Raw genomic sequence first — 27,307 nt, forward strand, 5'->3', positions numbered from 1 at the left:
AAGAACCCAAACAGGCCCATGCTCAGACACATCATAATTAAAATGCCAAAAATTAAAGACAAAGAGAGAATGTTAAAGGCAGCAAGAGAAAAGCAATTTGTTACCTACCAACAAACTCCCATAAAGATGTCATCTGATTTCTCATCAGAAACTCTAAAGGCCAGAAGGAAATGGCATGAAGTATTCAAAGTAATGAAAAGCAAGGACCCCAAACCAAGATTATTATATCCAGCAAGGCTATCATTCAAAATAGATGGTGAAATAAAGAGCTTCCCAGACAAAAAAGGCTAAAGGAGTTTGTCACCACCAAACCAGCACTGCAGAAATGCTTAAGGGACTATTATAATAAGAAGAAATAGAAAAAAAACAGATGGGACTACATCAAAATAAAAAGCTTCTGCACAGCAAAATGAACCATCAACAAAATGAAAAGCAAGCCCCTGTATGGGAGAACACATTTGGCAATGATATATCTAATAAAGGTTTAATATCCAATATATATAAGGAACTCATACAACTTAACAAAAGGAAGATAAACAATCCAATTAAAAAATGGGCAAAGGACCTAAATAGACACTTCTCCAAAGGGGACATATAGATGGTCAAGAGACATATGAAAACATGCTCAGTTACTGATCATCAGAGAGATACAAATTAAAACGACAAGGAGGTATCACCTCACACCTGTCAGAATGACTACCATCAACACACAACAACTGCTGGAGAAGATGTGGAGAAAAGGGAAACCTTGTGCACTCTTTGTGAGAATGCAGATTAGTGCAGCCACTGTGGAAAGCAGTATGGAGTTCCCTCAAAAATTAAAAATGGAACTGCCTTTTGACCCTGCGATCCCACTTCTGGGAATATATCCAAAGAACCCCAAAACACCAATTCAAAAGAATATATGCACCCCTATGTTCACTGCATCACTATTTATAACTAGAGCCCCGATGCACAAAAATTCATGCAAGAGCAGGCCTTCCTTCCCCCGGCTGCCGGCATCAGCTTCCCTCCTCCGGCTGCCAGCAGGCACCCGGGACCCGGGCTGCTTTCCTCTTCCAGACGCCCACAGGCACCCGGGACCTGGGCTGGCTTCCCTCGAGCCCTGGCTTTGTCAGGAAGGACGTCCGGAATGTTGTCCAGAAGACATCTGGTCTAATTAGCATATTACTCTTTCATTATTATAGACTAGAGGCCCGGTGCACGAAATTTGTGCACAGGGAGGGGGGGTGTCCCTCAGCCCAGCCTGCACCCTCTCCAATCTGGGATCCCTCTCACAATCCAGGACTGCTGGCTCCCAACTGCTCACCTGCCTGCCTTCCTGATTGCCCCTAACCGCTTCTGCCTGCCAGCCTAATCAACCCCTAACCACTCCCCTGCCAGACTGATTGATGCCTAACTGCTCCCCTGCCAGCCTGATTGCCCCTAACTGCCCTCCTCTGCCGGCCTGGTCACCCCTAACTGCCCTCCCCTGCAGGCCTGGCCCCTCCCAACTGCCCTCCCCTGCTGGCCTGATCGTCCACAACTGCCCTCCCCTGCTGGCCTGATCCCTCCCAAGTGCCCTGTCCTGCTAGCCATCTTGTGGCAGCCATCTTGTGTCCACATGGGGGCAGCCATCTTGTGTGTTGGAGTGATGGTCAATTTGCATATTACTCTTTTATTAGATAGATGGCCAAGTTCTGGAAACAGCCCAAGTGCCCATCAGTAAATGAGTGGATAAAAATGCTATGGTACATTTATACAATGGAATACTATGTGGCCATAAAAAATAAGGAAATCTTACCTTTTGTGAAGCATGGACAGACGTGGATGTTATTATGCTAAGTGAAATAAGCCAGTCAGAGAAAGATAAATACCATATGATCTCACTTACATGTGGAATCTAATGAACAAAATAAACTGATGAACAAAATAGGTCCAGAGACATAGATGCACGGAACAGACTGACAGATCTCAGAGGGAAGGGAAGCAAGGGGTTAAAAAGAGATTAACCAAAGATATTATATACATATGTGCATAACCCATGAACACAGACAATAGTGCAGGTGGGGTGGAGTATGGGTGGAAGGGAGCAAAGGGGGGAGAGGAATGGGAGACATCTGTAATGCTATCAACAAAATAAATTTTTTTAAATGGGCAGAGGACCTGAAACTCTCCCAAGAAGACATACAACCAACCAACAGATACATGAAAAGATGTTCAACTTCAAAGCTATTAGGGAAATGCAAAGAAAAACTACAATGAGATACCACCTCATACCTATTAGAATGGGTATTATCAACAAGACAAGTAATAACAAGTGTTGGAGAGGTTATGGAGAAAAGGGAACCCACATTCACTGCTGGTGGGAATGTAGACTAACTGGTTCAGCCACTATATAAAATAGTCTTGTGGTTCCTCAAAAAATTAAGAATAGAGTTACCATATGACCCAGCAATCCCTCTTCAGGGTATCTACTTGAAAAAAAAATTTTTTTCGCAAAGATATATGCACCCCTATGTTCATTGCAACATTATTCATGGTGGCCAAGACATGGAAACAAAAGTGTCCTTTGATAGAGGATTGGATAAAGAAGATGTGGTACATACATACAATGGAATATTACTGAGTCATAAGAAAAGGTAAAATATTGCCATTTGTGACAACATGGATGTACCTTCAGAATATTATGCTAAGCAAAATAAGTCAGTCAGAAAAAGCTAAGGACCATATGATTTCAATATGTGGGAAATAAAACTGAAACTCATAAACAGTATGGTGGTTAACAGAAGAAAGGGAGTGGGGGATTGGGGGATCAAGGAGGTCCAATATATTATTACGGAAGATGGTTTGACTTTAGGTAGTGGGCACACAATGCAATATACAGATCACATATCATAGAAATACACTTGAAACTCATATGATCCTATTAACCAATGTCACCCCAATAAATTTAATTTTTAAAAAAGAGGAGAAAAGCAAAAGGAAGAACTACTCAACATAATGGTGCTAGGACTTGCTGAGTTTAAAATAAAACCTTTTCTCAATCTCAAAATTAAAATTATAATGAAAAACAAAATATAGGCTATGTCACATACCTATGCTTCTTTAAATACAACTCAGGTTAAGTACATTTATTAAATAGATGAAATCCTGGTCAGACTGCCTTTTTTTTCCTTCTTTCAAATCAGTAAAGAAGAAAAAGTAATCATGGAACAGTTTATAAAAATTATTTTTTCCTCCACTAACAGTTGGGAGTAGTTTCTTAGGAATATGGTGTACAATTTTCTATCTACTTGCTTATTCACATAAAGCTAATGTTCAGCCGAAACCGGTTTGGCTCAGTGGATAGAGCGTCGGCCTGCGGACTGAAAGGTCCCAGGTTTGATTCCGGTCAAGGGCATGTACCTTGGTTGCGGGCACATCCTCAGTAGGGGGTGTGTAGGAGGCAGCTGATCGATGTTTCTCTCTCATCGATGTTTCTGGCTCTCTGTCCCTCTCCCTTCCTCTCTGTGAAATATCAATAAAATATATTAAAAAAAAAAAAAGCTAATATTCTTTTAAATCAGTGGATTAAAAAATTGAAATCAATCCAAAAGTACATGTTTTTCACTTTCAAACATAAAATTAATAGTCTATATTTGTGGTCATTTAAATTTAATCTAAAAATTGGTGACAGTTGTTTGTAAATAAATTCATAAGAATTTCTAACATCTGTTTCACCAACCAATTAATTTTGAGTTTGTTGTGAATAGTTAAGGACTACAGTATTAATATAGTAACAGTTATTTAAATTTTATTTTCATGTATATGAATTTAATATCCCTGACTTGTCAAGCAAATGCATGAAACAACAAAAAATGATTAAGAACCATGTATGTGTTCTAAACTGAAACCAAAAAATATACACCGAGTGTATATATACACTCAGCATATATAAATATATATAGTAGAGGCCCAGTACACGAATTCGTGCATGGTGGGGTCCAGCCAGCCTGGCCAGGGGGAGGGGACATGGGTGGTTGGCCAGCCTGCCTGCTGGTCAAACTCCTGGTCAAGGGGATAATTTGCATATTAGCCTTTTATTATATAGAAGGATATACACTGAGTGGCCAGATTATTATGCATTCAGAGATCATAATAATCTGGCCACTCAGTGTATTTGGCCATTAAAAAATCAAATAATGGAATTATCGACAAGATACACATACATCATATAAGAATAATAAAACTTTCAATTATTACCTAAAGAAGTAAAAAGAACTCAACAATTTTTAGTACCACCCTCAATATTAAAATATATTGTATAGTAGTCTCAGTTCCTAATTCTAAAGGGCTTGTAGAGGCTTTATGGTTTTTAAAAAGGTACCAAGAACACAATAGGAAGTTATAGCTATACTACCCTCTAAAGGTGAATGGTAAGAAAATATATGATCAGGTTAATCTTATTCATGGGTATAAACTATATAATTAAAGTTTACCTCACAATTTTTTAATCCCAAAATACTTAGAGACATGGTATTTCAGGATGTTTTTAATAAAGATTAAAATACAGACTGATAAAAAATAAAATACAGCCCTGACTGGTTTGGCTCAGTGGATAGAGCGTCAGCCTGGGGACTGAATGGTCCCAGGTTCGATTCCAGTCAAGGGCATGTACCTTGGTTGCGGGCACATCCCCAGTGGAGGGTGTGCAGGAGGCAGCTGATCGATGTTTCTCTCTCATCGATATTTCTAACTCTCTATCCCTCTCCCTTCCTCTCTGTAAAATATCAATAAAATGTATTTTTTAAAAAATAAAAAATAAAAAAAATAAAATAAAATACAGACTTTCCCTAAAGTTTTAACTTACATGTCATAACCTTTGACTCACAGGCACAAACAAATTAGGATGCTAAAGCCAAATGACATTTCATTATATTTCATGCAAATAATCATATTCTTATTCTAACACAATGTATTTTATATCCTTATAATTGCCAGAAACATGATTGAGTTTACTCATGAAAACCCTATGGGTTGTTCTGTAAATGACTATGACTCAAAAAAAGACTTACTGCTAAACACTGAAGTATTATTCTTATAATCATGAAATATTTTCTAAAATAAAGATGGTTACAACACTTACCTCTGTCTTTTTATTAATGTGATCTGTAAAATAGAATGGTGACACTTCATTGAAGGAAATTAACACATAAAAATATTTTAATATGTAAGAAATATATAAACAAAGTAACAAAAGAATTTCAAAATTATAATGAGTTTCAGAAGTCATTTGGGGGTTGCCTAGGATTCATCAGATTTACTCTACTAAAGGTAAGATGTTAAAATTCAGTATATAACTATTAATTTTTTCAGCTTTGGGACTAGGTCTTATATCCCAGTAAATGCCACCCATAACAAGGGATATTAAATTTTAAACATTTGAATTCCACATCATTTAAGTTTTGGTTTCACATAGTATGTTTGGAAGGAGGAGAGAATTTGAGGGGCCACAAAATATGTCTAAAATTAAATCACAGGATACTATGACTGCAAAAACTATACAGATCACTGCCTTTGTGGAATAAAAGTCAAATAATTTGTGTCCTTTAAAACTATTAGCTAGATTTTGTTTTAAAAAATGCATCACAGTGATTTGATATACTATAAAAATTCTAAAAATTAATGTATATTTATAGAACACAAAAAGAAGGCAAAACCAATATATCTAGATTAAACAAATCATTGTCTTAGTAACAACAGCATTTGTGAAAAAAGATTACAGAATGAGGAGAAGGAAGACATAAGGGAATCCACACAGAAGACTAAAACTAAAGTACAAATAGGGAGCAAGTGTTCTTATTTAAATTGAAAATGATAAGGATATCTAATATTTAATAAGGCTTCTTGTGGACAGCAAAAATTCTCCATTCTCAAGGACTAATAATTGAACAGAATAGCTTCCTTATGATTGAGAAGTTAAAAGTTGAACCAGTTCTCTAAAGCATTCACTAATCAGAATAGAGTCCATAAAGATAGTGAATGTCAAAATCACAAGTTTCAGATCTAACTACCAAATCCTAGTAGATTACAATTTACTCGCCTATTCTACTTAGCATACAATGCCAGAACCTGAGGAAGAATGTGTTAATCACGTCTCATAATAGTTGCATAGTTTCCCCTTTAACGGTATTATCCTGATGTCTTTCTCAATTCATCTAATGTATTTATATAACACTTAATAAATTAAACATATGGAAAATAAATTAAGGATTTTTTTACAAGCTTCTGCTTCATTTTTAAGAAAATATTTCTTATATAAAATCTTTCTTACTAAAATTGGAAATTTTATTTTAGCATACATCTGGTCCTTTTAACCCCAAAACAAAGCAACTTTCCTGATCCTTAACGGAAAGCAATATAATCCTCTAAATTTATTCCTACTTTCACAATAGGCTTGTTTCTGAAAACAGTACCAGTAGGGTGTTTTTTTTTGAGATTATTGCTATGGTATTATTAATTCTCACAGAACAAATGCCCAATGTATTAACGCTAAATTCATATGAATCAGATATGCTGCTCTGCCACTGAACAAAGAGCTGTCCATTTGGTTGGTATAATCACAGTGCTGTTCAAAATAATTTTCTGACTGCTGTCTGATATAGAAGCTACTAGTCACATGGTTACTGAGCATGTGAAATGTGGCTAATGCAACATTTAAAAATAATTTTTATTTTAGTTCATTTTAACTAATTTATATTTAAGTTGTCACACATGAATAGTGTGAGATCTAGGGTTTTCATCATTTCCAACATCAAAAGTAAAGTGCTTTGTAGTCCATCTTCAAAAATTTAGTGGATGGAATAATTTTCTTCTATATTCTCTTTTTGATAAAAACAATTTACAAAATTTGTATTTTAGTTTTATAAGATGTAGTTCCAGATAATTTGAGGAGGTTGACCAATAATGGATGAAACCTAAAGATACTATTCTTGATCTAGTTTAAGCCAAATCACTTTATGTATAAGGACAAAAATATGTCTCATAATGACTTAAAAACTACAAATGTTAATTTTTTATTTTCAGCATATTTTAGAAAATGAATAAAATTAGAAATACAAAAAGATAAATTCTAGTTTTATGGGGTTTTAATGATTGATTTAAATTACTTTAACATCCAAATGGTTTATTTCCAAACAGGTTTATATTCTAAGTAGCAGATTAACAAAACCATTTTTACTTATTTTAAAAATTAGAAAGGTACTTACAAATCAAGTAAACAAAGACTTAGAACAGTTACTCTACATACAGATTTCATACATATATTACCTTCAGATTGAAAATCTTTCAGTGATACTGTGAGAGGTTTATCTTTTCCCTGATGATTCTTTCTTTTATCTTTTTTATTCACAACCTTTGACTGAGTTGAAGCATTTTCATTATTTTCATACTCCTGAAAAGAATTATAGACAACCATTAAACTTAGTTTAGCGTAGTAAAACTAACTCACTAACAGGTAATATGTTTATTAACATTTTCTTTTTAAAGATAAAAGCAAATAAAACCTAAAAACTAAGGCTAGCCAACTTGTATAAAAAGATACCTGTTTATTTATATAGTCAATCTCTTGCATCTTAACCATTAAAATAAAAACAAGATGCTTACCTTGGTCTATTAACCCCTCCAACTTGCCACCCTCTTCTCCATTTCTGGACCAAATTTAAGACAATAATCCACCACCAATTTTCTTTCACACACACACACACACACACACACACACACACACACACACACAAAAACACAAAACCCCTGAGATCTGGCTACTGCTGTTCTTTGACACTAAAATGAAGGCCAACTTCCATTTAAATGCCAAATCCAAAGGACATTATTTTTCAAGCATTTCTTGATTTTCTCAATGCATTTCTGACTACTCTTCAGTCTCCTTTCACTAGCTTCTCTTTTCCTAACTCTGTTCTTAAAAATGTACCTGCTATTCACTATTATTCTATTCTAACCCATTCTTACGCTTTATACCCACTGTTGTTCGAACTCAAAGTTTAAAGTTCTACCTATACAATGATAATTTCTGTATGTGCAGACAACTCAACTGGGATGTTCATTAAGCATCTTCAATTCCCTAGAAAGGACTGATCCTTTACTGAGTATCCTGTTTAATGCCACCATCATATACACAACTATCTAGGCCAGAAACTTCAGTCATCCTTGCTTACTCTTTCTACACACTTTATATCCAAATTAGTCAGTATATCTTGTTGAGTTTACCTACTAAGCCTCTCTTAAATCTATTCTCTTTTCTTCATACCTTCTGTTATTTCCACTATCTTCTTTTGCTTGACACTGCAACACTCTAATTTTATTCCCTCAATCCATCTTCTACACTGCTACAGTATGGGTTTCTAAAATGAAAACCCAAATTCAATCTAAAAGTTAAAAATATTCAATAGTTCTCTGTATATGTATAAAAACCTAATCTCCTTAGCCTGGTACACAAGGTTCTTTATACCTTATTCTTCTGGCAGTATCTCTAGCAACTCCAGGTCCCTAAATTACAGTTTTTAAAATATGCTATATGCTTATACGCTTGCCACTCCTCCTGAGAATGCCAACTTTCCTCTTATCCACCTGTGAACTTCTAATACATTTAGAAATATCCTCTTTTAAAAATCCTTTCCTAAAATCCATCCCCATCAAAGGCACAGAAAGTTCTTTCAACTTTCTGAATTCCCTCTGCACTGAGAACATACATCTCTCAATACTATACGCCATAAATATATGTATGTCTTCCTTCACTAAACCCAAGGACTGGAACCATGTCTTAATCTTTGTTATGGGTACCTAGCACATTTTGTCTATTCAAAAAAATAATTGGTGAATAAGAGAGAGAACAGAGCCGAAACCGGTTTGGCTCGGTGGATAGAGCGTCGGCCTGCGGACTGAAGGGACCGGGGTTCGATTCCGGTCAAGGGCATGTACCTTGGTTGCGGGCACATCCCCAGTGGGAGGTGTGCAGGAGGCAGCTGATCGATGTTTCTCTCTCATCGATGTTTCTAGCTCTCTATCCCTCTCCCTTCCTCTCTGTAAAAATATCAATAAAATATATTTAAAAAATTAAAAAAAAAAAAGAGATAGAACAGAATAGAAAATGCCATCTCAAACCTTAGTTATAAAAATCCTTAAGCTAAAGTATAGTTTTGTGGGAGGTTTCATATTTTTTAAAAAAAAATTTTTTTATTGATTTCAGAGAGGAAGGGAGAGGGAGAAAGAAATAGAAACATCAATGATGAGAGAGATCTGCTGACTGGGATTCAAACTGTGACCTCCTGGTTCATAGATTGCCGCTCAATCACTGAGCCACACCAGCCAAGCATAGTTTTGAAATTAAAATAACTGACTTAAAACTCAGTGACTACTCTACATCAATGTAATCACATCAAACTAGCAATCACAGATTAAAGAAGTTCCTCCATTCTCTGAGACTCATTATTGTTTGATCAAACCAATGCTTTTGGGTACTACACTTATGTGCCAAGAAAACGGGCAGGATGCATGATAGTTCATAATACAATCTACTCTACTCCTCCTCTAAAGATACAGCTAATCATTTTAGCCTTAGAATCTAGATATATTATCTACCAAATTTGATAAATTTCCAGTATAACCTGAAAGTCCATTAAATGATTTAAGTCATAGTAAAGCTAGCTGTATCCATTTTTGTAATTGTCAGGTTTGTGTCTAAATGGACAAGTAACAACAAAATTATAGTTACTCTTGATTTTTCAGGATAACAGGAATAGAGAGACATGGGAAATTAAACTAATAGATATAGTGTACAAAAGTCCACCTCATTGGCTTTCTTCCTCTTCCCTTTAGCTACGAATAAATAGCAAAATCATTACCTGTTATTTTAATTATTCTCTTCCCTTCATCTTGAGTGAAGAAGCTAGTGTACAATGACATAGCCTAAAGGCCCTAAGCATGACCAGAGGCCATTTATGATTAACTACTGAGTAATCACAAGTTGAATAAATTTTACAGATCAAAAAATTCCCAATACATGTAAAGGACTAAAGTTAAATAATATGAAGATAATATAAACGCTCAATTTAAATACAGAAACTGAAACCAACCCTACTTTTTTACTTAAGTGTTCCTACAGTTGCAAAATGTAGAATGCATTTTAGCACACAGCCCAACATCACAGCTTAGTGACAAATGCTGAGTTCACAAGGCCAAATTATCAGAAATGTCCTCCCATTTACTTTAGTTAATTATAGTGTATCTCCAGCAGAGGGTCTCTTAATGGATGTCCCTGCACTCATAATTACTTTATATTTTTAAATCTACTTACTTTCTATGTTCAGTTAAAATAAATCATTTGCTGTTAATTTAATTTCCTCTCTTTTCTTCATATTTGGAAGGAACTTCTTAAAATAAACATTCCAAATCATGAGACAACGCTTAGGCCACATGTTTCTGTTGTCTCTCAAAACCTAAGGAAGAATCCTATATAATCCTATATAATAAAGAGCTAATATGCAAATTGTCATCAGGCCCTCATGCCCTCCAGCATGAACTACTCAGACACTCAACACTGGAGAGAAGGGAATGGGGACCAGCCAGGCACAAATGAGCCCATGAGAGAGGAATGGGGACCAGCCAGGCACAAATGAGCCCATGAGAGAGGAATGGGGACCAGCCAGGCACAAAAGAGCTCACAAGAGAGGAATGGGGACCAGCCAGGCTGCAGCCCTGGAGAGGGACAAGCCACCCTCCCCGCAGTCCCGGGCGCCAGCAGCTGCGCCTGTGCCTGTGACAAGCTGCCCGCTCTGCGGTCCCAGGTGCCAGTGGCTGGAGCTGCAGCCCGGGAAAGGGACAAGCCGCCCGCCCCGTGGTCCCAGGAGCCTGCAGCTGCAGCCAGCCCTGGGCAAAGCCAGCCCAGGTCCTGAGTGCCTGTGGCCGGCCAGAGGGAGGGAATCCTGGGTCCCGGGTGTGGGGTGAGGCAGAGGAGGTTAGGGGTGATCGGGCCAGCAGGGGAGCAGTTAGGGGCGATCAGGCAGGCAGGCAGGTGAGTGGTTAGGAGCCAGCGGTCCCAGATTGCGAGAGGCAGATGGACAGCCCCTGAGGGGTCCCGGATTGGAGAGACTGCAGGCTGGGCTGAGGGATCCCCTGCCCGTGCACGAATTTCGGGCCTCTAGTCTTATTATAAAAACTGTGTGTACCCTCGCCAGTGTGGCTCAGTTGGTTGGAGCATCAACCCATACATCAAAAGATCATACCCAGTTTGGGGATTTGATCCCTGGTCAGGGCGCATAAGGGAGGCAATCAACCGATGTTTCTCTCTTACACTGATGTCTCTCTCTCTCTCTCTTTCTTCAGTATTTTTTTAAAAGACCTTATGTTTTTATTTTTTGATTGAAAAACAAAGTAAAAACAGCATGATAATATTCTGTTACCATAAACTTTAAAGAAAATTTTAATACAAAATTCAGGAAGGTTGGTCCTAACTTTTGACCACTTAAACCTAATATAGCTAAATGAATAAATATGTAAATACCTTTTTGTGTTCTTCATATTCTAATTTACTTAACAACAATGCCTTCTCAAGATCTGCTTCAAACATTTCAGAAGTCAGCTAAAAAAAAAAAAAAGTTTCACAATAAATAGATGATAGCATTATACCACACTAGCAAAGTAACTATTGACAATATATACAGGAAAAGAAAAATATATATTGAAAAACAGTCTGGGTTCTCCAAAGTTATCATCCATGCCAAAGTAAGGAACCCTGTATTTTATAGAAGACTTGTGCACTCAGGGGGAGGGGAGTCCCTCAGCCTGGCCTGCATCCTCTCACAATCCGGGACCCCTCAGGTAGGGTCCCTAGGCGTGGCCTGTGATCCGGGCTATCCTTCCCCCAGCTGCAAGCAGCTGGCCCCACCCCTGCTGCTGCCACGGCTTGCCATCTGTGCAATGCTGCCCCCCCCTCCCCTGCCACCGGTGGCCTCCCTCTGCAGGGGACAGGCTGGGGTGCGATGGCTTGGCTGGCCTGGGCCTCCCTCTACGGGGCAATTGTTGGCTGGCCGCACACCTGCTACAGAATCGCCGTCAGTGGCCTGGACCTCCCTCTTTCTTTGCTGAGGGGTGAGGCCAGCCCTGCAAGGGGCCATCTGCCTACCTGATCGCCCCTAACTACTCACCTGCCTAATTGATCACCCCTAACCACTGGCCTGGCTACCTGATCACCCCTATCTGCTCGTCTGCCTACCTGATCCCCCTAACTGCTGGCCTGCCTACCTGATCGCCCCTAACCACTTGCCTGGCTACCTGATCACCCCTAACTGCTGGTCTGCCTGCCTGCCTGATCGCCCCTAACCTCTTGCTTGGGGGCAGGACCAGCCCTGCCAGGGGCCATGGTGGTTCTGGTCTCTGGTCATTCCGGTCATTACATGGTGGCTGGCCTTTTATTATATATTTTTCCATTGATTTTCAGAGAGAGGGAAAGACAGAGAGAAACATTGGTGACAAAAACACATCAATTGGTTGCCTCCTGCACAAGGCTGGACCAGGAAAAGAGCCTGCAACTGAGGTATGTGCTCTTGACCAGAATTGAACCCAGGACCCTTCGGTCTGTAAGGTTTACACTCTATCCACTGAGCAAACCAGCAAGGGCTATAAGTTTTGCTGTGTTGTCCATGTGTTTTTTTTTTTCCTCAAGTGATTTAAAACTCATAAAATGGTAAGTCTTGTACATAATTAAATTTAGAGGCACACTTGGAACTAACATTAACTATATTTTGTTACCAATATGAAAATTTAAAATACTTATTGACTCCTCTGACCTATTCCTGCCTAATTTTTGTTTTCATAAACAGGGATTTCATTTTATTTTTATTTTTTATTTTAAAATATATTTTATTGATATTTCACAGAGAGGAAGGGAGAGGGATAGAGAGCTAGAAACATCGATGAGAGAGAAACATCGACCAGCTGCCTCCTGCACACCTCCCACTGAGGATGTGCCCGCAACCAAGGTACATGCCCTTGACCGGAATCGAACCCGGGACCCCTCAGTCCGCAGGTCGATGCTCTATCCACTGAGCCAAACCGGTTTCGGCAGGGATTTCATTTTAGACAAATTCTTCAAGTGAGCTAGCTATACAGTAGGTCCTCGGGTTACATCGGAGATCCATTCCTATAGCGCGACATAACACGATTTTTGCCGTAAATCGGAACCCACCTACATAAGCACCTACGTCACTCACATGGAGCACATACACATCAGTAATGAAGTGAAACAGTAAAAAAAATGTAAAAGAAAAATAACAATTCCTGACCGTAAATAAATAATAAAAAACATAAAGCACATATGTACATATGTCGAAATGACGGAACTTTTTTTTTATAAATAAATGGGAGATGGTGACGTAACCATGAAACGACGTACGTCGAGTCTGACATAACCCGAGGACTGCCTGTATCTGTTCTTTCATTCCTTCATACCCTGGTATAAACCAAGACTTAAAGTGCTCCTTTAGCAAGGACTCCAATCTCTGAAGCGAATGCATCCCATGAGAGCTTACAGTTGTACATATGGAAAATAATACAGTAATTCATAAATAACAATATAATAAACTGTTTTGCAGACTCACAACTATAAATCTACTTTTGCCCCACCCTATATATGTAAACAGACACTCAAGTCTCCCAGTCTCAGTGATCCATTTTTCATGATGGTGATAGCCCCTTTGAGAAAACTTAGGACTAAAGATAAATCTGTATGATTTTCTGATATTTCCTGATTGTTGAAACAAGGCATCCTCTAAAATTTCCAGGAGACTGTTCCATTTCTCCTCAGCACAGGTATTTACAGATTGATTTAAAGCAATTTTATAAGAAAAAGATTTCTTTCATGAACTCCTACTTCAGTTTTATAACTGTTTATTTAAGTACTAGAGGCCCAGTGCAGCCCTGACCCCTATTGGGGTGGGGGTGGGGCGATCAGGGGCGGGCGGGCCGGCCAGGGGGAGGGGCTGGCAGGGGAGGGAAGGAGGTGGGGGCGTTTGGCCAGGCAGCCCCACCCTTGATCAGGGTGGGAGAGTCCGGTAGTGGGCAGTACTTATTAAAGGACTAGTGACCTGGTGCATGGATTCATGCACAATGAAAGGAAATTAATTAGAAGGTGGCCAGCGGGGCGGGACTGGGCGAGATGGGTCGGACACACCCTGGAGCCAACTTCCTGTGGTCCCTCCCCGGCTGGCCACACCTGGGGTGGCACCATGGCTCAAAGGGTGTCTGCAGAGTGAGCAGGGTCCCTCTGGCAGGTGGGGTCTCTCAGCCTGGCCTGTGGGGATTGGGCCAAAACTGGCTCTCCAACATCCCCCGAGGGGTCCTAGAGTGTGAGAGGGCACTCTGCAAAGTTGCTGTTGTATAGGATGTGGAATGCAAATGCAATGTGCAGTAAACCAGATTCAGGAACAATAGTGCTCCAGCAACAACATAACCTACGGCCAACAGTGGAATCGCGTGGCCCCATGAGGAATTGGGCTCCCTCCTCTCTGGTTTTGGGGTGTGTCACCTGAGAACCACCCCTGCAGCTCAGCAGCTCCTGTGTTGAGTGCCCCCTGGTGATAAGTGCATGCCATAGCAACCAGTTGGACGGTCAGACATTTAGCATATTAGCCTTTTATATATATAGATACTTTTGAGAACAGTAACTGGGAAGAATGGGAAAAGAGCAGGTTTGAGCAGAGGAATAAGTAAAGCTGCAATGCTGGCCAGGGATCAGCCTCAGCGAACCACATAGAGAGCTCTTGGGTCAATGGGGAAAAAAGGAGACATATGTACCTGATTGGGCTGTTCGCTGGCCACAGTGGGCATCATAGCAACTGGTTGTTATGGCTTTATGGTTGCTGGCTTTTTATATCCGTAAAAGATGTTTGATACATAATATTATATTAGTTATGTTAGTTTCAGGTGTACAGCTATGTGCTCTTTAATAACCACATTTACAATCACTATTTACAGTTAATTCTATATTGAACTAGCTTCAATACTCACCACTGGTGCTTTCCAATTGCTGTGCTCTTTATTTAGATTTGTCTTTTGACAGGAGCACATCTCCAAAAAATTTGCAAAAAGGATAGTGGTCATATGTTTTCTCAGCCCTTGCTTGAGAAATGTATTTCTGAGAATGTATTTATTCAGCAGTCACACAAATGACATTTTGGCTAGATACTGAATTTTTGGTCCTAACATTTCAATTCTGGCATTTAAAGTAGCCAACCTGCAGCTGATAGATGTTCCTCCCTCATCAATGTTTCTAACTCTCTATCCCTCTCCCTTCCTCTCCGTACAATCAATATATTTAAAAAAATAAAGTAGCCAACCTGACTTTTCATCCTTAGTAGGCAATCTGTTTTCTCTCATGCATATATTTATAGTATTATTTCCTTGTTTTCTTATTGTTAAAGTTAAAAACTTTTACAAAGACTTCAGTTTTTTTAAAAAGCTTGAGGAGTTCTTTCAAGCTCAGATTCAAGTCTTAGCTTCTGAACATTTTTTATCAATATTATCTTTAATAACTCTCTCTGTTCTACTTCTTTCAGGGCCACTAATTATGCCTTTGCTGGATTTTAGTTCTGTGTTCCAATCTTATGTCAATTTTATTGGCAAAAATTTATCTAGAATTTTCCTTCACACAATTGACTCAATTGTTTTCAGTGTATACTCTGGTTCTTTAGTCTTTCCAATGAAGTTTTTAATTCTGCTGTGATTTTACTAGAACTTCCCAGATTTTTTACTTTACCCATCTCCCTTTCAATTTCTGTCTCTTAGCCACTTTTTCATCTCAGTCTATTGTTTCACCTTGTTATATAACACTAGAGGCCTGATGCACGAAATTCATGCAAGAGTAGGCCTTCCTTCCCCCGGCTGCTGGCACCGGCTTCCCTCTGGCACCCGGGACCTGGCTTTCCCTCCAGCCACCGGCAGGCACCCAGGACCCAGGCTTCCCTCGCAGCCCCAGCTTTGTCCAGAAGGATGTCTGGAAGGACGCCCTGTCTAATTTTGCTTATTACACTTTTATTATTATAGATTAGTATAAACATTCGTGCACTTGGGGGGGGGCGGTCTCTCAGCTTGTCCTGCACCCTTTCGCAGTCTGGGAGCCCTCAGGAAATGTCAGACTGATGGCTTAGCGCTGCCGTGGAGGTGGGCCACTGTGCTCGCCAGGCTGTCAGCCTGGCTTATGGCTGAGCAGCGCTTCCCCTGTGGAAGTGCACTGACCACCAGAGGGCAGTTTCTACATTGAGCATCTTTCCCCTGATGGTCAGTGCGCATCACAGCGACTGGTCATTCCACCATTTGGTCAATTTGCATATTACCCTTTTATTATATGGGATTAGTATCCCCCACCCCGAGTTTTACAAAATTTTCTAGACCCTTGGTTTTTATTATTTAAGCAAAAAAAATGGAGACTGTCTAAAATCAAATTCTATTCCCCGCAGCAAATCTTTCACTTTGGTCACTAAGTACAATGTTATTTTCCTTTTATGTAGCAGAAATATTTCTTCATTTGGCTTGAGATCACTAAGATCTAGTGTTTGCTCCTAAGTAGGTGGGCTAGATGGTTCTTTACTGTCTATCTGGTTGTTGTTTAATGCCAGTTCTCAAATTTTATGATGAGGCTTAACTGACATAAATTTACATTATTGCTTTGGTGATATAAAAGTAGGAAACTTTGTTTTAGCCTAATTTCTCTTTTGTGTTTGAACTAAGCAGCCACATAACAGGCAAAATATCTGTATATAGCTTTTTGTCTTTCTCAGCCATCAATACCTGGAATTTCTCATAGTTGTGTTCCTACTGTTTCAGAAAGAATGCCCACCATAATTGTATGTTTTCTGCCTAGTATAGTCACTGCCTGCTCCTTACTTTTAAAATATATTACTCTACACCATAAAATAGATTCCAGGTGGTATATTATCTATGTGTCCTTATAGGAGGTCAGGGCAAAGTCCTGACCATGTCATTTTGGCAGCAATCAGTAGAGGCAGGAAGAAAGGCAATCAAGTAACTGTGCTCAAGTTCCCATATTACACAGAGTGTATTTTGGTGAAAATCTGAACAGTTTTCCTTCATTAATTTTCCAGTGCCCATGGGCCACTGGGAGAAATTCTTTCGGGGGAAGACACTGTTAAATTGTATTACTGTCTAAACAAACAGATCATTATATTTACATTTGTAAACCAAAAGAATGCTGTGGAAGGGGAAAAAAAAGTATCGAAATCCCTAGAATACAAAATTATTTACCCAGTATACCAGTGTGTGGAAATACCTTTTGAACAGCACTTTTGTTAGTTCTAGAGTAATAACTGATGCTCATAATGAGCCTAAGGCACTACAAAATCCTAAAGAAAATGCTATAATTAATAGAATTTATGTTAAGAGCATAGTTTAGTATAGTCTAATTCTTTTTAGACTAGTAACCAAAGCATGATAGGTACAGCCATTTTATTAAGCCAAATATCTGCTAGAGCAATACTTATTCCCAATAGATCAAATGACAGTTTAATAGGTAAGCAAATAAGTAACTGTTAATTTCCCACACATACAGCAGCTCCTAGAGTATATTCCAGGCTCAGTATGTTATTTTCTTGGACACCAAGCACACACACACAAAAAAAATTAGTCTTGGTTTGGTTATTAGTAATACTTAAGAAGCATAGAAAAACAAAATATCAGGTTAAAGAAACAAATGCCATAAACTATTTCACATCAAGGTTGAAAAGGAGAAGTTTCCTGTCAAAGTCCTTTTTTTTAGGCAAAACTGTCACTCAGTATTTTTACAAAGGACCTCTGGCCCTACAAACATAATTTTCTTGAAATAATTTAATCCTGTTGTTCTACCTTCCCTCTCATTTGTAAAAAAGGAAATGAATTAAAAACTTTCAAAACAACTGTTTTGAACTGTCAAAACTAACAATAAATGTATCAATCTGTTTTTCTACTACACAAAACAACAGAACCTCTTATTGAAAGCAGCAACTAACACGTGAATTAAACCAATACAAAAAGCTCCTCAGAACAGCAGTGTCACAGACTCAGATGTACTGTCATCTTTAAAATGCACACATACACCCCTAGCTGGTTTGGCTCCGTGGATAGAGTGTTGGATTGTGGACTGAAGGGTCCTGGGTTTGATTCCCAGTCAGGGCACGTGCCTGGGTTGCGGGCTCGATCCCCAGAGGGAGGCGTGCAGGAGGTAGCGGTCAATTAGTGATCAATAAGAATATGTTTTTAAAAAATCAATGAAATAAAATCAAATCAAATGCATAGATTCATTGAAAATCAAAGCAAAACAATTTGATTTTCTTAGCTGTACCTGCTCATCTCTTTGTCTCCACTCTTGCCAATTTTCTTCTCGTGTATCCTTCTGTACTGGATTTGGTAAAGAAAGCTCATGTTGAGCATTACAAGTGGCATGGGAAGATTTCTGGGGAATTTTCTTAAAAGCAAGATTCCTGAGCTATAAAACAAAGAATACATTACATTCAATTTGCCAGTCCTGAGATATTAACGGTTTTTTTTTAAGAAATCAACAATAATTTTACACTCCAAGCACTATTTGTGTTTTTTGTAATCTTTATAGAATATTAAATTCACCTGCATTTGAAATAATGGTTGGTGGATTTCTAGATGAAATGATTAATAAGTAAAAATGGATTGTACTCTATTATACCATCATTTTAAAGATTCTACTTTACTAAGGATAATAAGTTTATAGGAATAGAACATTGGATAAGTGTGCTTTTAAAATACAAAACAATAGGATTCAAAAAGATTAAAGTATAACAGCTTACAAATTTAAAAATTTAAATAGAAAGAAAAGATAGCTTATGCAATTGTTGCAACTACTTTGCTAATCCTGAAAAATGCAGGGCTAGTCCTCAACGTATCATAATGGATTAAACCTGTATTGGGCAAGCCACTTCCCAACAAAAATAATCAGAGATGAAGAAAGTGAAACAAGAAAGAAAAATATTGGGTGTCATGGATTAAATTATATTTCTCCCAAAGATATGGTGTTAACCCTCAGTGTCTGTGAAGATGACCTTATTTGGAAATAGGGTCTTAGCAGGTGTAATCAAGTTAAGACGAGGCATACTGAATTAGGATAGGCCCTAATCCAATATGACTGGTATCCTTATAAGAAGAGGTGAAGACAAAAATACACGAGAAAGCCAAGCAAGTAACAAGAGGCAAAGACTGGAGTGATGCAGCCACAAGCCAAGGATTGATGGCCACCACAAAGTAAGAAGAGGCAAGGAAGGATTCAACTGTGAGTCTCAGAGAGAACATAGCCTTTGTTGACACCTTGGCTTGGTCTTCCAGCATCTAGAACCATTGGAGAATAAATTTCTGTTGTTTTAAGCCACTTAGTTTGTGGTACTTTGTTATGGACAACTTTAGGGAAACTAGCAAAGAGGCTTTAAATTGAGAATCAATAATTTTAACGAATAATATATGGTTCTGCAAAAGGCAGTGAGGAGATACAAACATCTCTTTAAGTCACTGGTTTCTGCTGTGGAAAAGACATACAGGAGGAGATGAAGCACTAGAGATGAAGCACTAGCAAGTAGACTTATTTTACAGAAAGTGAAGACTAATAGAACTATAGCCATAGAATTGGAAAGGGAGGATCCTCAGGCTCATCTTCAGTTACATGTTTTCTTATTCTCTAATGTAAATTCCATTATTACCTTATTTTCTGTTCCCCCACATCATCATTAACTCCAAAAATAAAGTGATGAGCAATAAAAAGTTTTGAAAGACTGGACTTCTGAAAGGATATGTAGTGGGGGAAATGTCTTTTAAAGTTATTCTCTGTGTGGCAGCATTTTAAAGAGATATTTAAAAAGCAATGATGATAAAAATGTAATAGAAACAAACTGAAAAGGCTTGTTTTCTAAGTCTTGGGACATTATAAAATGAATATAAGGGGAAAAAACACTTTTACTACTTCTCTCATTAAATTATATTGAAAAAGGTCCTTGCCCTAGCTGGTTTGGCTCAGTGGATGGAGCGTCGGCCTGCGGACTGAAGGGTCCCAGGTTCAATTCCAGTCAAGGGCACATGCCTGGGTTGTAGGCTTGATCCCCAGTGGGGTGTGTGTAGGAGGCAGCCAATCAATGATTCTCTCTCATCACAGATATTTCTCTCTCTCTCTCCCTGCTCCCTTCCTCTCTGAAATCAATAAAAACATAAAAGAAAAAGGTCCTTATATACTCCGACTGCTCCTTCTATTAAAAGACAAACACACAATAAACTGATGAATAAAATAGAACCAGAGGCATGGAAACATGGTACAGACTGTAGAAGCTCAGAGGGAAAGAGTGGAGGGTGGGAAGAATTAGCCAAAGAACTTATATGCATATATGCTTAATCCATGGACACAGACAATAAGGTGGTGAAGGCCTGAGGTAGTGGGGGTGCAAAAGGGAGAAAAAAAGGGAGGACATCCCTTTTTTTTCTATCACCCTAACCACTGTGTTTGTCTTATTATCCTAACTAGTGGTTAGGGGAGGGCAGTTTGGGAGGACCAGGCCTGCAGGGGAGGGCCATTATGGATGACCGGGCCAGCAGGGGAGGGCAGTTGGGGGCGACCAGGCAGGCAGGGGAGGGCAGTTGGGGGCGACCAGTCCTGCAGAGGAGGGCAGTTGGGGGCAACCAGGCCGGCAGGGGAGGGCAATTAGGGGCAACAATGAAAATATTTTTTGAAAAAGACAAACACAGAGTTGTTTTTTGGCATTTCTTTAAAAAAACAAATGGGCACGTTAAATGTTGGTCATGTAACTCAGGTTAAGAATGTTTAAGGTAGAGGGTTTCCCTTTTACTTATTATCCTAACTAGAGGCCTGGCTTTTATATATATAGAGAGAGAGAGATAAAAAGAGATGATCATCAAATGCATAAAAATGTATGTTCAGGCTAGTCATAGTATTATTGTCTATAACAGTAAAATAATGGGAATCAATCCAAATGTTTATTTCAAGGATTCAATTAAATAAAGTATGATATAGCCACATAATTAAACTAGAGGCCCGGTGCATGAAATTCATGCACGGGGGTGTGTGTGTGTCCCTCAGCCCAGCCTGCACCCTCTCCAATCTGGGACCCCTTGAGGGATGCCTAAACGGGCAGTCAGACATCCCTCTCACAATCTAGGACTGCTGGCTCCCAACCTGATAGCCCCTAACCATTTCTGCCTGCCAGCCTGATCACCCCCTAACCACTCCCCTGCCAGCCTGATCGATGCCTAACTGCTCCCCTGCCAGCCTGATTGCCCCTAACTGCCCCCCCCCCCTGCCAGCATGGTCACCCCTAACTACCCTCCCTTGCCAGCCTGGTCACCCCTAACTGCCATCCCCTGCCGACCTGGTCACCCCTAACTGCTCTCCCCTGCTGGCCTGGTCCCCCCCAACTGCCCTCCTCTGCAGGACTGGGTCCCCCCCAACTGCCCTCCTCTGCTGGCCTGGTCGCCCCTAACTGCTCTCCCCTGCAGGCCTGGTCCCCCCCAACTGCCCTCCTCTGCCAGCCCGATCACCCCCAATTGCCCTCCCTTGCAGGCCTGGTCCCTCCCAACTGCCCTCCCTGATGGCCTGATCACCCACAACTGCCCTCCCCTGCCAGCCATCTTATGGTGGCCATCTTGTGTCCACAAGGGGGTGGCCATCTTTGACCACATAGAGGTGGCCATCTTGTGTGTTGGAGTGACAATCAATTTGCATATTACTCTTTTATTGGATAGGATAATGTGGAATAATTTAAAATAATGTAGAACTGTATATACTCATATTGAAAACTGCTCATGGCTAATTAGGGGAAAAAACAGTATAAAAATCTATACTAATAAAAGCCTAGGTGGCATCTCACCCTTGCGTCATCACAAGATGGCCGCCACAAGATGGCCAGCAGGGGAGGGCAGTTGTGGGTGATCAGGCCAGCAGGGGAGGGCAGTTGGGGGCGAACACGCCAGCAGGGGAGGGCAGTTGGGGGTGACGGGGCCGGCAGGGGAGGGCAGTTTGGGAGGACCGGGCCTGCAGGGGAGGGCCATTATGGATGACCGGGCCAGCAGGGGAGGGCAGTTGGGGGCGACCAGTCCTGCAGAGGAGGGCAGTTGGGGGCGACCAGGCTGGCAGAGGAGGGCAATTAGGGGCAAGATCAGGCCGGCAGGTGAGGGTAGTTGGGGGCAATCGGGCCATCAGGGGAGGGCAGTTGGGGGCGATCGGGCCTGCAGGGGGGGGAAGTTGGGGGCAATCGGGCCTGCAGGGGATGGCAGTTGGGGGCGATCGGGCCTGCAGGGGAGGCCAGTTGGGGGAGAGATCAGGGCAGCAGGGGAGGGCAGCTGGGGGCCATCGGGCCTGCAGGGGAGGGCAGCTGGGGGCCATTGGGCCGGCACAGGGGCAGTTAGGCATCAATCAGGCCAGCAGGGGAGTGGTTAGGGGGCAATCAGGCTGGCAGGTAGAAGCAGTTAGGGGCAATCAGGCACACAGGCAGGTGAGAGGTTAGGACAGGGGTGGGCAAACTTTTTGACTCGAGGGCCACAATGCGTTCTTAAACTGGACCGGAGGGCCGGAACAAAAGCATGGATGGAGTGTTTGTGTGAACTAATATAAATTCAAAGTAAAGGAGTGGAGGGGAGAGCAAGAGAACCGGATAGAACAGCCGGATCTGCCCCGCGGGCCGTAGTTTGCCCAAGGCTGGGTTAGGAGCCAGCAGTCCCAGATTGTGAGAGGGATGTCCGACTGCCGGTTTAGGGGTCCCCAGATTGGAGAGGATGCAGGCTGGGCTGAGCGACACCCCCAACCCCAGTGCATGAATTTCGTGCACCAGACCTCTAGTCTATTATATAATCCCATTTTTATTTAAGTAAAACATGAATATAGATATATGTGTATTTACATACCTGTTGGTTATATCTCTAGTTATATTTACAAATGGCCTTTGTTTCCTTTTAAGACTTTGTTACCTTTTGGAATGAGTACTTAAGCTTCCATAGTCATAAAAAAATAAAGGCATTTAAAAACTTTCATTACATTAAACTGAACTAACAAGCTCTGGGGGATGAAGGAAGGCAGAGAAGTGAAGGGATTGAGCAAAAAAGAAAAAGAGAAAGAACTTGAACTCATGGACAGACAATAGTGATGATGGCATGGGAGGAGATGTAAGAGGGTATGGGGAGGATAAATGGTGATAGAAAAAAATTAAATTATTTTTTTTTTAATGTTCATTACATTGACTTTAAATACACATAAATTTACATCCATTCATTCAAGTCATATTTATCAAGTACCTATGAACCAAGTTCTATGGACACATGGTGAACAAGATGGTACCTGTCTTCATGATGCTTGCTTACAGTCTATTAAGAAAGCAAACACAGATCATTATAATTGTTACCTCATTTGCTTCAGTCTGTTGCTGTTCCTTCTTTTTTCTTCTTTTCTCTCTCTTTTTCTCATTTGCAGTTGATTTGCTTGTTTGAGACTTTCCAGGAGTCCTACCTTTGCCTTTTCCAGGCTCAGAATCAGAGCCACTACCGCTATCCACTTGCAACAGGGCAAAACGAGAAGCAGTAGTGGGAACAGAACTAAGAACTGCTGAGGCCATTGTAAATATTTTTCTTTAAAAATACTTCTGTCAGGAATAATTCCTGTGGAGAAAAGAAGACAGGTGAGTAAAATTTATTCAAGATTCTAGAGTAATAACAAATTATTATATACATGCATTTCTCCAGACATGGGACTTAGTAATATTTGGATTCATACCAACAGTCCTATGAGCAATAGCATACTTTTTAACTTAAAAACAACATAAAATTGTATAATAGAAAATAGAATAATGATATGAGATTTCAGACTAATGCAAGACTACCATCAATATAATGTATTCATTTTTCCATATATAGTTTTCAAAAGTTCATGGTTTCCTTTTCTTTTAAATATACTGCTAAAATATATACAGAGCCCAGCTGGTGTGGTTCAGTGTCAACCTATGAACCAGGAGGTCAGGGTTTGATTCCCAGTCAGGGCACATGCCCAGGTTTTGGGCTTGATCAGTAGGGGTTGTGCAGGAAGCAGCCAATAGATGATTCCCTCTTATCATTAACTAGAGGCCTGGTGCACAAAATTCATGCACGGGGGGTGGGGGGGGATGGGGGGGTCCCTCAGCCCAGCCTGCACCCTCTCCAATCCAGGACCCCTTGGGGGACATCCCTCTCACAATCCTGGACTGCTGGCTCCTAATTGCTCACCTGCCTGCCTGCCTGGTCGCCCCTAACTGTCCTCCCTGCCAGCCTGGTTGCCCCTAACTACCCCCAGCTGCTGGCCAGGTCGCCCCCAACTGCCCCCTCCTTGCCAGCCTGGTCGCTCCTAACTGCCCCCCACCCCGCGGCCTGGTCACCCCTTACTGTCCCCCCTGCCTGCCTGGTCGCCCCTATCTGCCCCCCCCCCCCCCACCGGCCTGGTCATCTCTTACTGCCCCCCCTGCCGGCCTGGTCACCCCCAACTGCCCCCCCTCCGGCCTGGTCACCCCTAACTGCCCCCCCTGCTGGCCTGGTTACCCCCAACTGCCCCCCCTGCCAGCTTGGTCGCCCCTCACAGCCCCCCCGCCGGCCTGGTTGCCCCACGCAGTCTGCTTGTTCAATTGTTTGGTTGTCCCTCACTAACCGCCCTGCCGGCCTGGTCGTAGGCAGCCATCGTGTGAGGGCATAAGGGTTAATTTGCATGTTACCTCTTTATTATATAGAATGTTTCTATCTCTCTCCCTCCTTCTCCCTCTAAAATCAATAAAAACATATTTTAAAATAATAATTATATACACTAAAGGCCCATTGCACAAAGATTCGTGCAAGAATTGGCCTTCCTTCCACTGGCTTCACTCCCAGCTGCCCAGGAGCCTGCAAGTCCTCCAGGAGCCTGCAAGTCCTCACTCCCAGCCGCCCGGGAGCCTGCAAGTCCTCGCTCCTGGCCAGAGCGCCGCTCCTGTAGCTCCCTTCGTTCCCATCCTCCCCCTCATAGCAGGCGTCCCACCCTGCTCACCGCTCCATGCCTGAATATGCAAATTAACCCGCCATCTTTGTTGGGTTATTTTGCATACTAACTCCTGATTGGCTGGTGTCGTTGTGGAGGTAGGGTCAATTTGCATATTTTTAATTAGTGTAGATCTTTATGGAAAACATCCTACATCAATATGGTTTAAAACAAAAAGTATATGTTTATCCCTAACTTCCAAAACAAAAAAAAGTAGAAAAGGAAGAACAATCTTACATACAAAAGATTAATCTAAAAATACCTTAAGTATTGATCCTAGCGACTAGTACCAAGTCACAGAACTGAGAGCAAAATAGAGAACTTAAATTCCTACCAAGAAAACTTTTCAAAATCACCCTCCACATTATCTTTTAGTTCATACATAGCCTCAGTGCACCCTACCAGCCTCACAGCACCAGCTTGCACCCCCAGCCTCGCAGCCCTGCCTGGCACCCCACCTTGGCCTGGTGCCACCCCCTCACCTGCTCCGCCATCCTGCTGCAGTCCCACTCTTGTTAGGGCCCATCAGGGCCCATTGGGCTGGCGGCGCCTCCACTGCCACCCGCTGCCAGTACCGCGTCGCCTACATCCCCCATGTTCCACGCTGCCCCCTGGTGGTCAGCGCATGTCATAGCAAGTAGTCAAACTCCCAGTCGAAGAACCACGTAAGGGGACAATTTGCATATTAGGCTTCTACCGTGTTTCCCCGAAAATAAAACATCCTCCGAAAATAAGACCTACTTACAGGTTTCCTTCTGAGTGAAATATAAGGCATCCCCCGAAAATAAGGACCCCAGGCTCTGTCTCAGAATGAAAATTAATTTACCGTAAACTGGTCGCTAGGGCCGCCCCGACTGGCGTCTAGCAACCAGTGACGTTACGCGGAGTCCTGACGTCACTGCTGTGTGGAGACGGAGTGGAGGTCGGAGTGAGCAGTGAGCGCGGGGCGGGAGAGAGGAGGAGACTTTCGCAGATGCGTGTAGAAGAACAGGAGGATTAGAGCGGACGGGATGCGGCGAAGGTGGTGAGTGCTGGTCTGTCTCTGGTGATACTACCTGATGCTCGCGGCCGCCTTCATGATGACTGAAGGTTCTCAGTCAGTGGCAGACCCTGCTCCAGCCCAGATCCAGGCCCCAGGAAGCCCAGTGACAGTCCCCAGGCAGGCCCCAGGGGGTAAATGTCTAATAAAGGGGTAGGGGGGATGTCTGGTGAAGGTGTTCAGTGGCACAGGGGTGGGGGGAGGGGGATCACTTAAAATGACACAGGAGGATCAGAGGGGGCAATCAAAATGACACAGGAGGATCAAAAGGGGTTACTAAAATGGTAATCCCCCCTCTGATTCTCCTGTGCCATTTTGATTCCCCCCTCTGATCCCCCTGTGTCATTTTGAGTGATCCCCCTCCCCCCACCTTGATACCCCAATTCCTTTTTTTTTACCCCTACGGTAGAAATGAGCGCAAAAAGAAAAAGCTACTCTATGGAGTACAAGAAAGAAATCATGGAAGACTCTTGGGGCCAAAATCTTACTGCTTTCTGCAAAGAGAAGATGTTGAGTATCCAATTGGTCCGAAAATGGCGAGCAGAGTATGGTAACCTCATTGAACAAGTGGACAAGGGAAATGCTAAAAAGCGCAAGTGTGGATCAGGTCGGCAACCATTATTTTCCGAGCTGGAAGACCTGATCTGTGAATGGGTTGTTGACAGGAGAGCAAAGGCTTTGGTTGTGAATAGGGCTCAGATTCAAGAATTTGCCCTTGCAATGGCACCACAGTTTGATATAGCCCCCGAAGACTTCAAAGCATCACAACACTGGCTGGATAATTTCCTTCAGCGAAGTGAACTGTCGTTAAGAAGATCTACAACATTGTTTAGGTTGGAAGATACTCAAGTTATTAAGCGAGCACTTGCATTCAAGTCCTTTATTGATGATGCTGACTTCTCTAAATACAATCGTTCCAACATGATTGCTATGGATGAAACTGCAGTGTTTATGGGCCAATCATCTCAAACAACAATTGAACAGCGGGGTGCCTCCTTAGCGTACATTCCCTCCACTGCTTACGAAAGTGCCCGTGTTTCCTGTATTTTGGCAATTCGTCTGGATGGCACTAAAATCCCACCTTTAATCATTTCTAAGGGCAAGAAGGAAAAGATTGAACGTGTTTTGGGCGTTTTTATTCTTGAAACTGAAAAAGCCTGGGCCACACAAGCAGTTATAAAGAAGTGGGTCGATTT

General features: G+C 41.5%; 1 protein-coding gene across 3 annotated transcripts in view; it reads right to left on the minus strand.

Moving 5' to 3' along the window:
- The window catches only part of GKAP1 (G kinase anchoring protein 1), a 70,863-nt gene that overhangs the window by 33,700 nt on the left and 9,856 nt on the right, over positions 1 to 27,307 (minus strand). For 2 of the 3 annotated variants that reach the window (XM_080668373.1, XM_080668375.1), the window contains exons 3-7: positions 23,442 to 23,694; positions 18,365 to 18,508; positions 11,537 to 11,614; positions 7,291 to 7,414; positions 5,108 to 5,130 (exon numbers count right to left, since the gene is read on the minus strand). In XM_080668373.1, the coding sequence (XP_080524499.1) occupies positions 5,108 to 5,130; positions 7,291 to 7,414; positions 11,537 to 11,614; positions 18,365 to 18,508; positions 23,442 to 23,651 (579 nt within the window). In that variant the 5' untranslated portion in view covers positions 23,652 to 23,694. The remainder of the gene's footprint in view (positions 1 to 5,107; positions 5,131 to 7,290; positions 7,415 to 11,536; positions 11,615 to 18,364; positions 18,509 to 23,441; positions 23,695 to 27,307) is intronic. The other variant, XM_080668374.1, reaches the window with a different exon arrangement.

Source organism: Plecotus auritus, assembly GCF_963455305.1.
Source record: "Plecotus auritus genome assembly, chromosome: 5".
Taxonomy (NCBI): Eukaryota; Metazoa; Chordata; class Mammalia; order Chiroptera; family Vespertilionidae; genus Plecotus; species Plecotus auritus.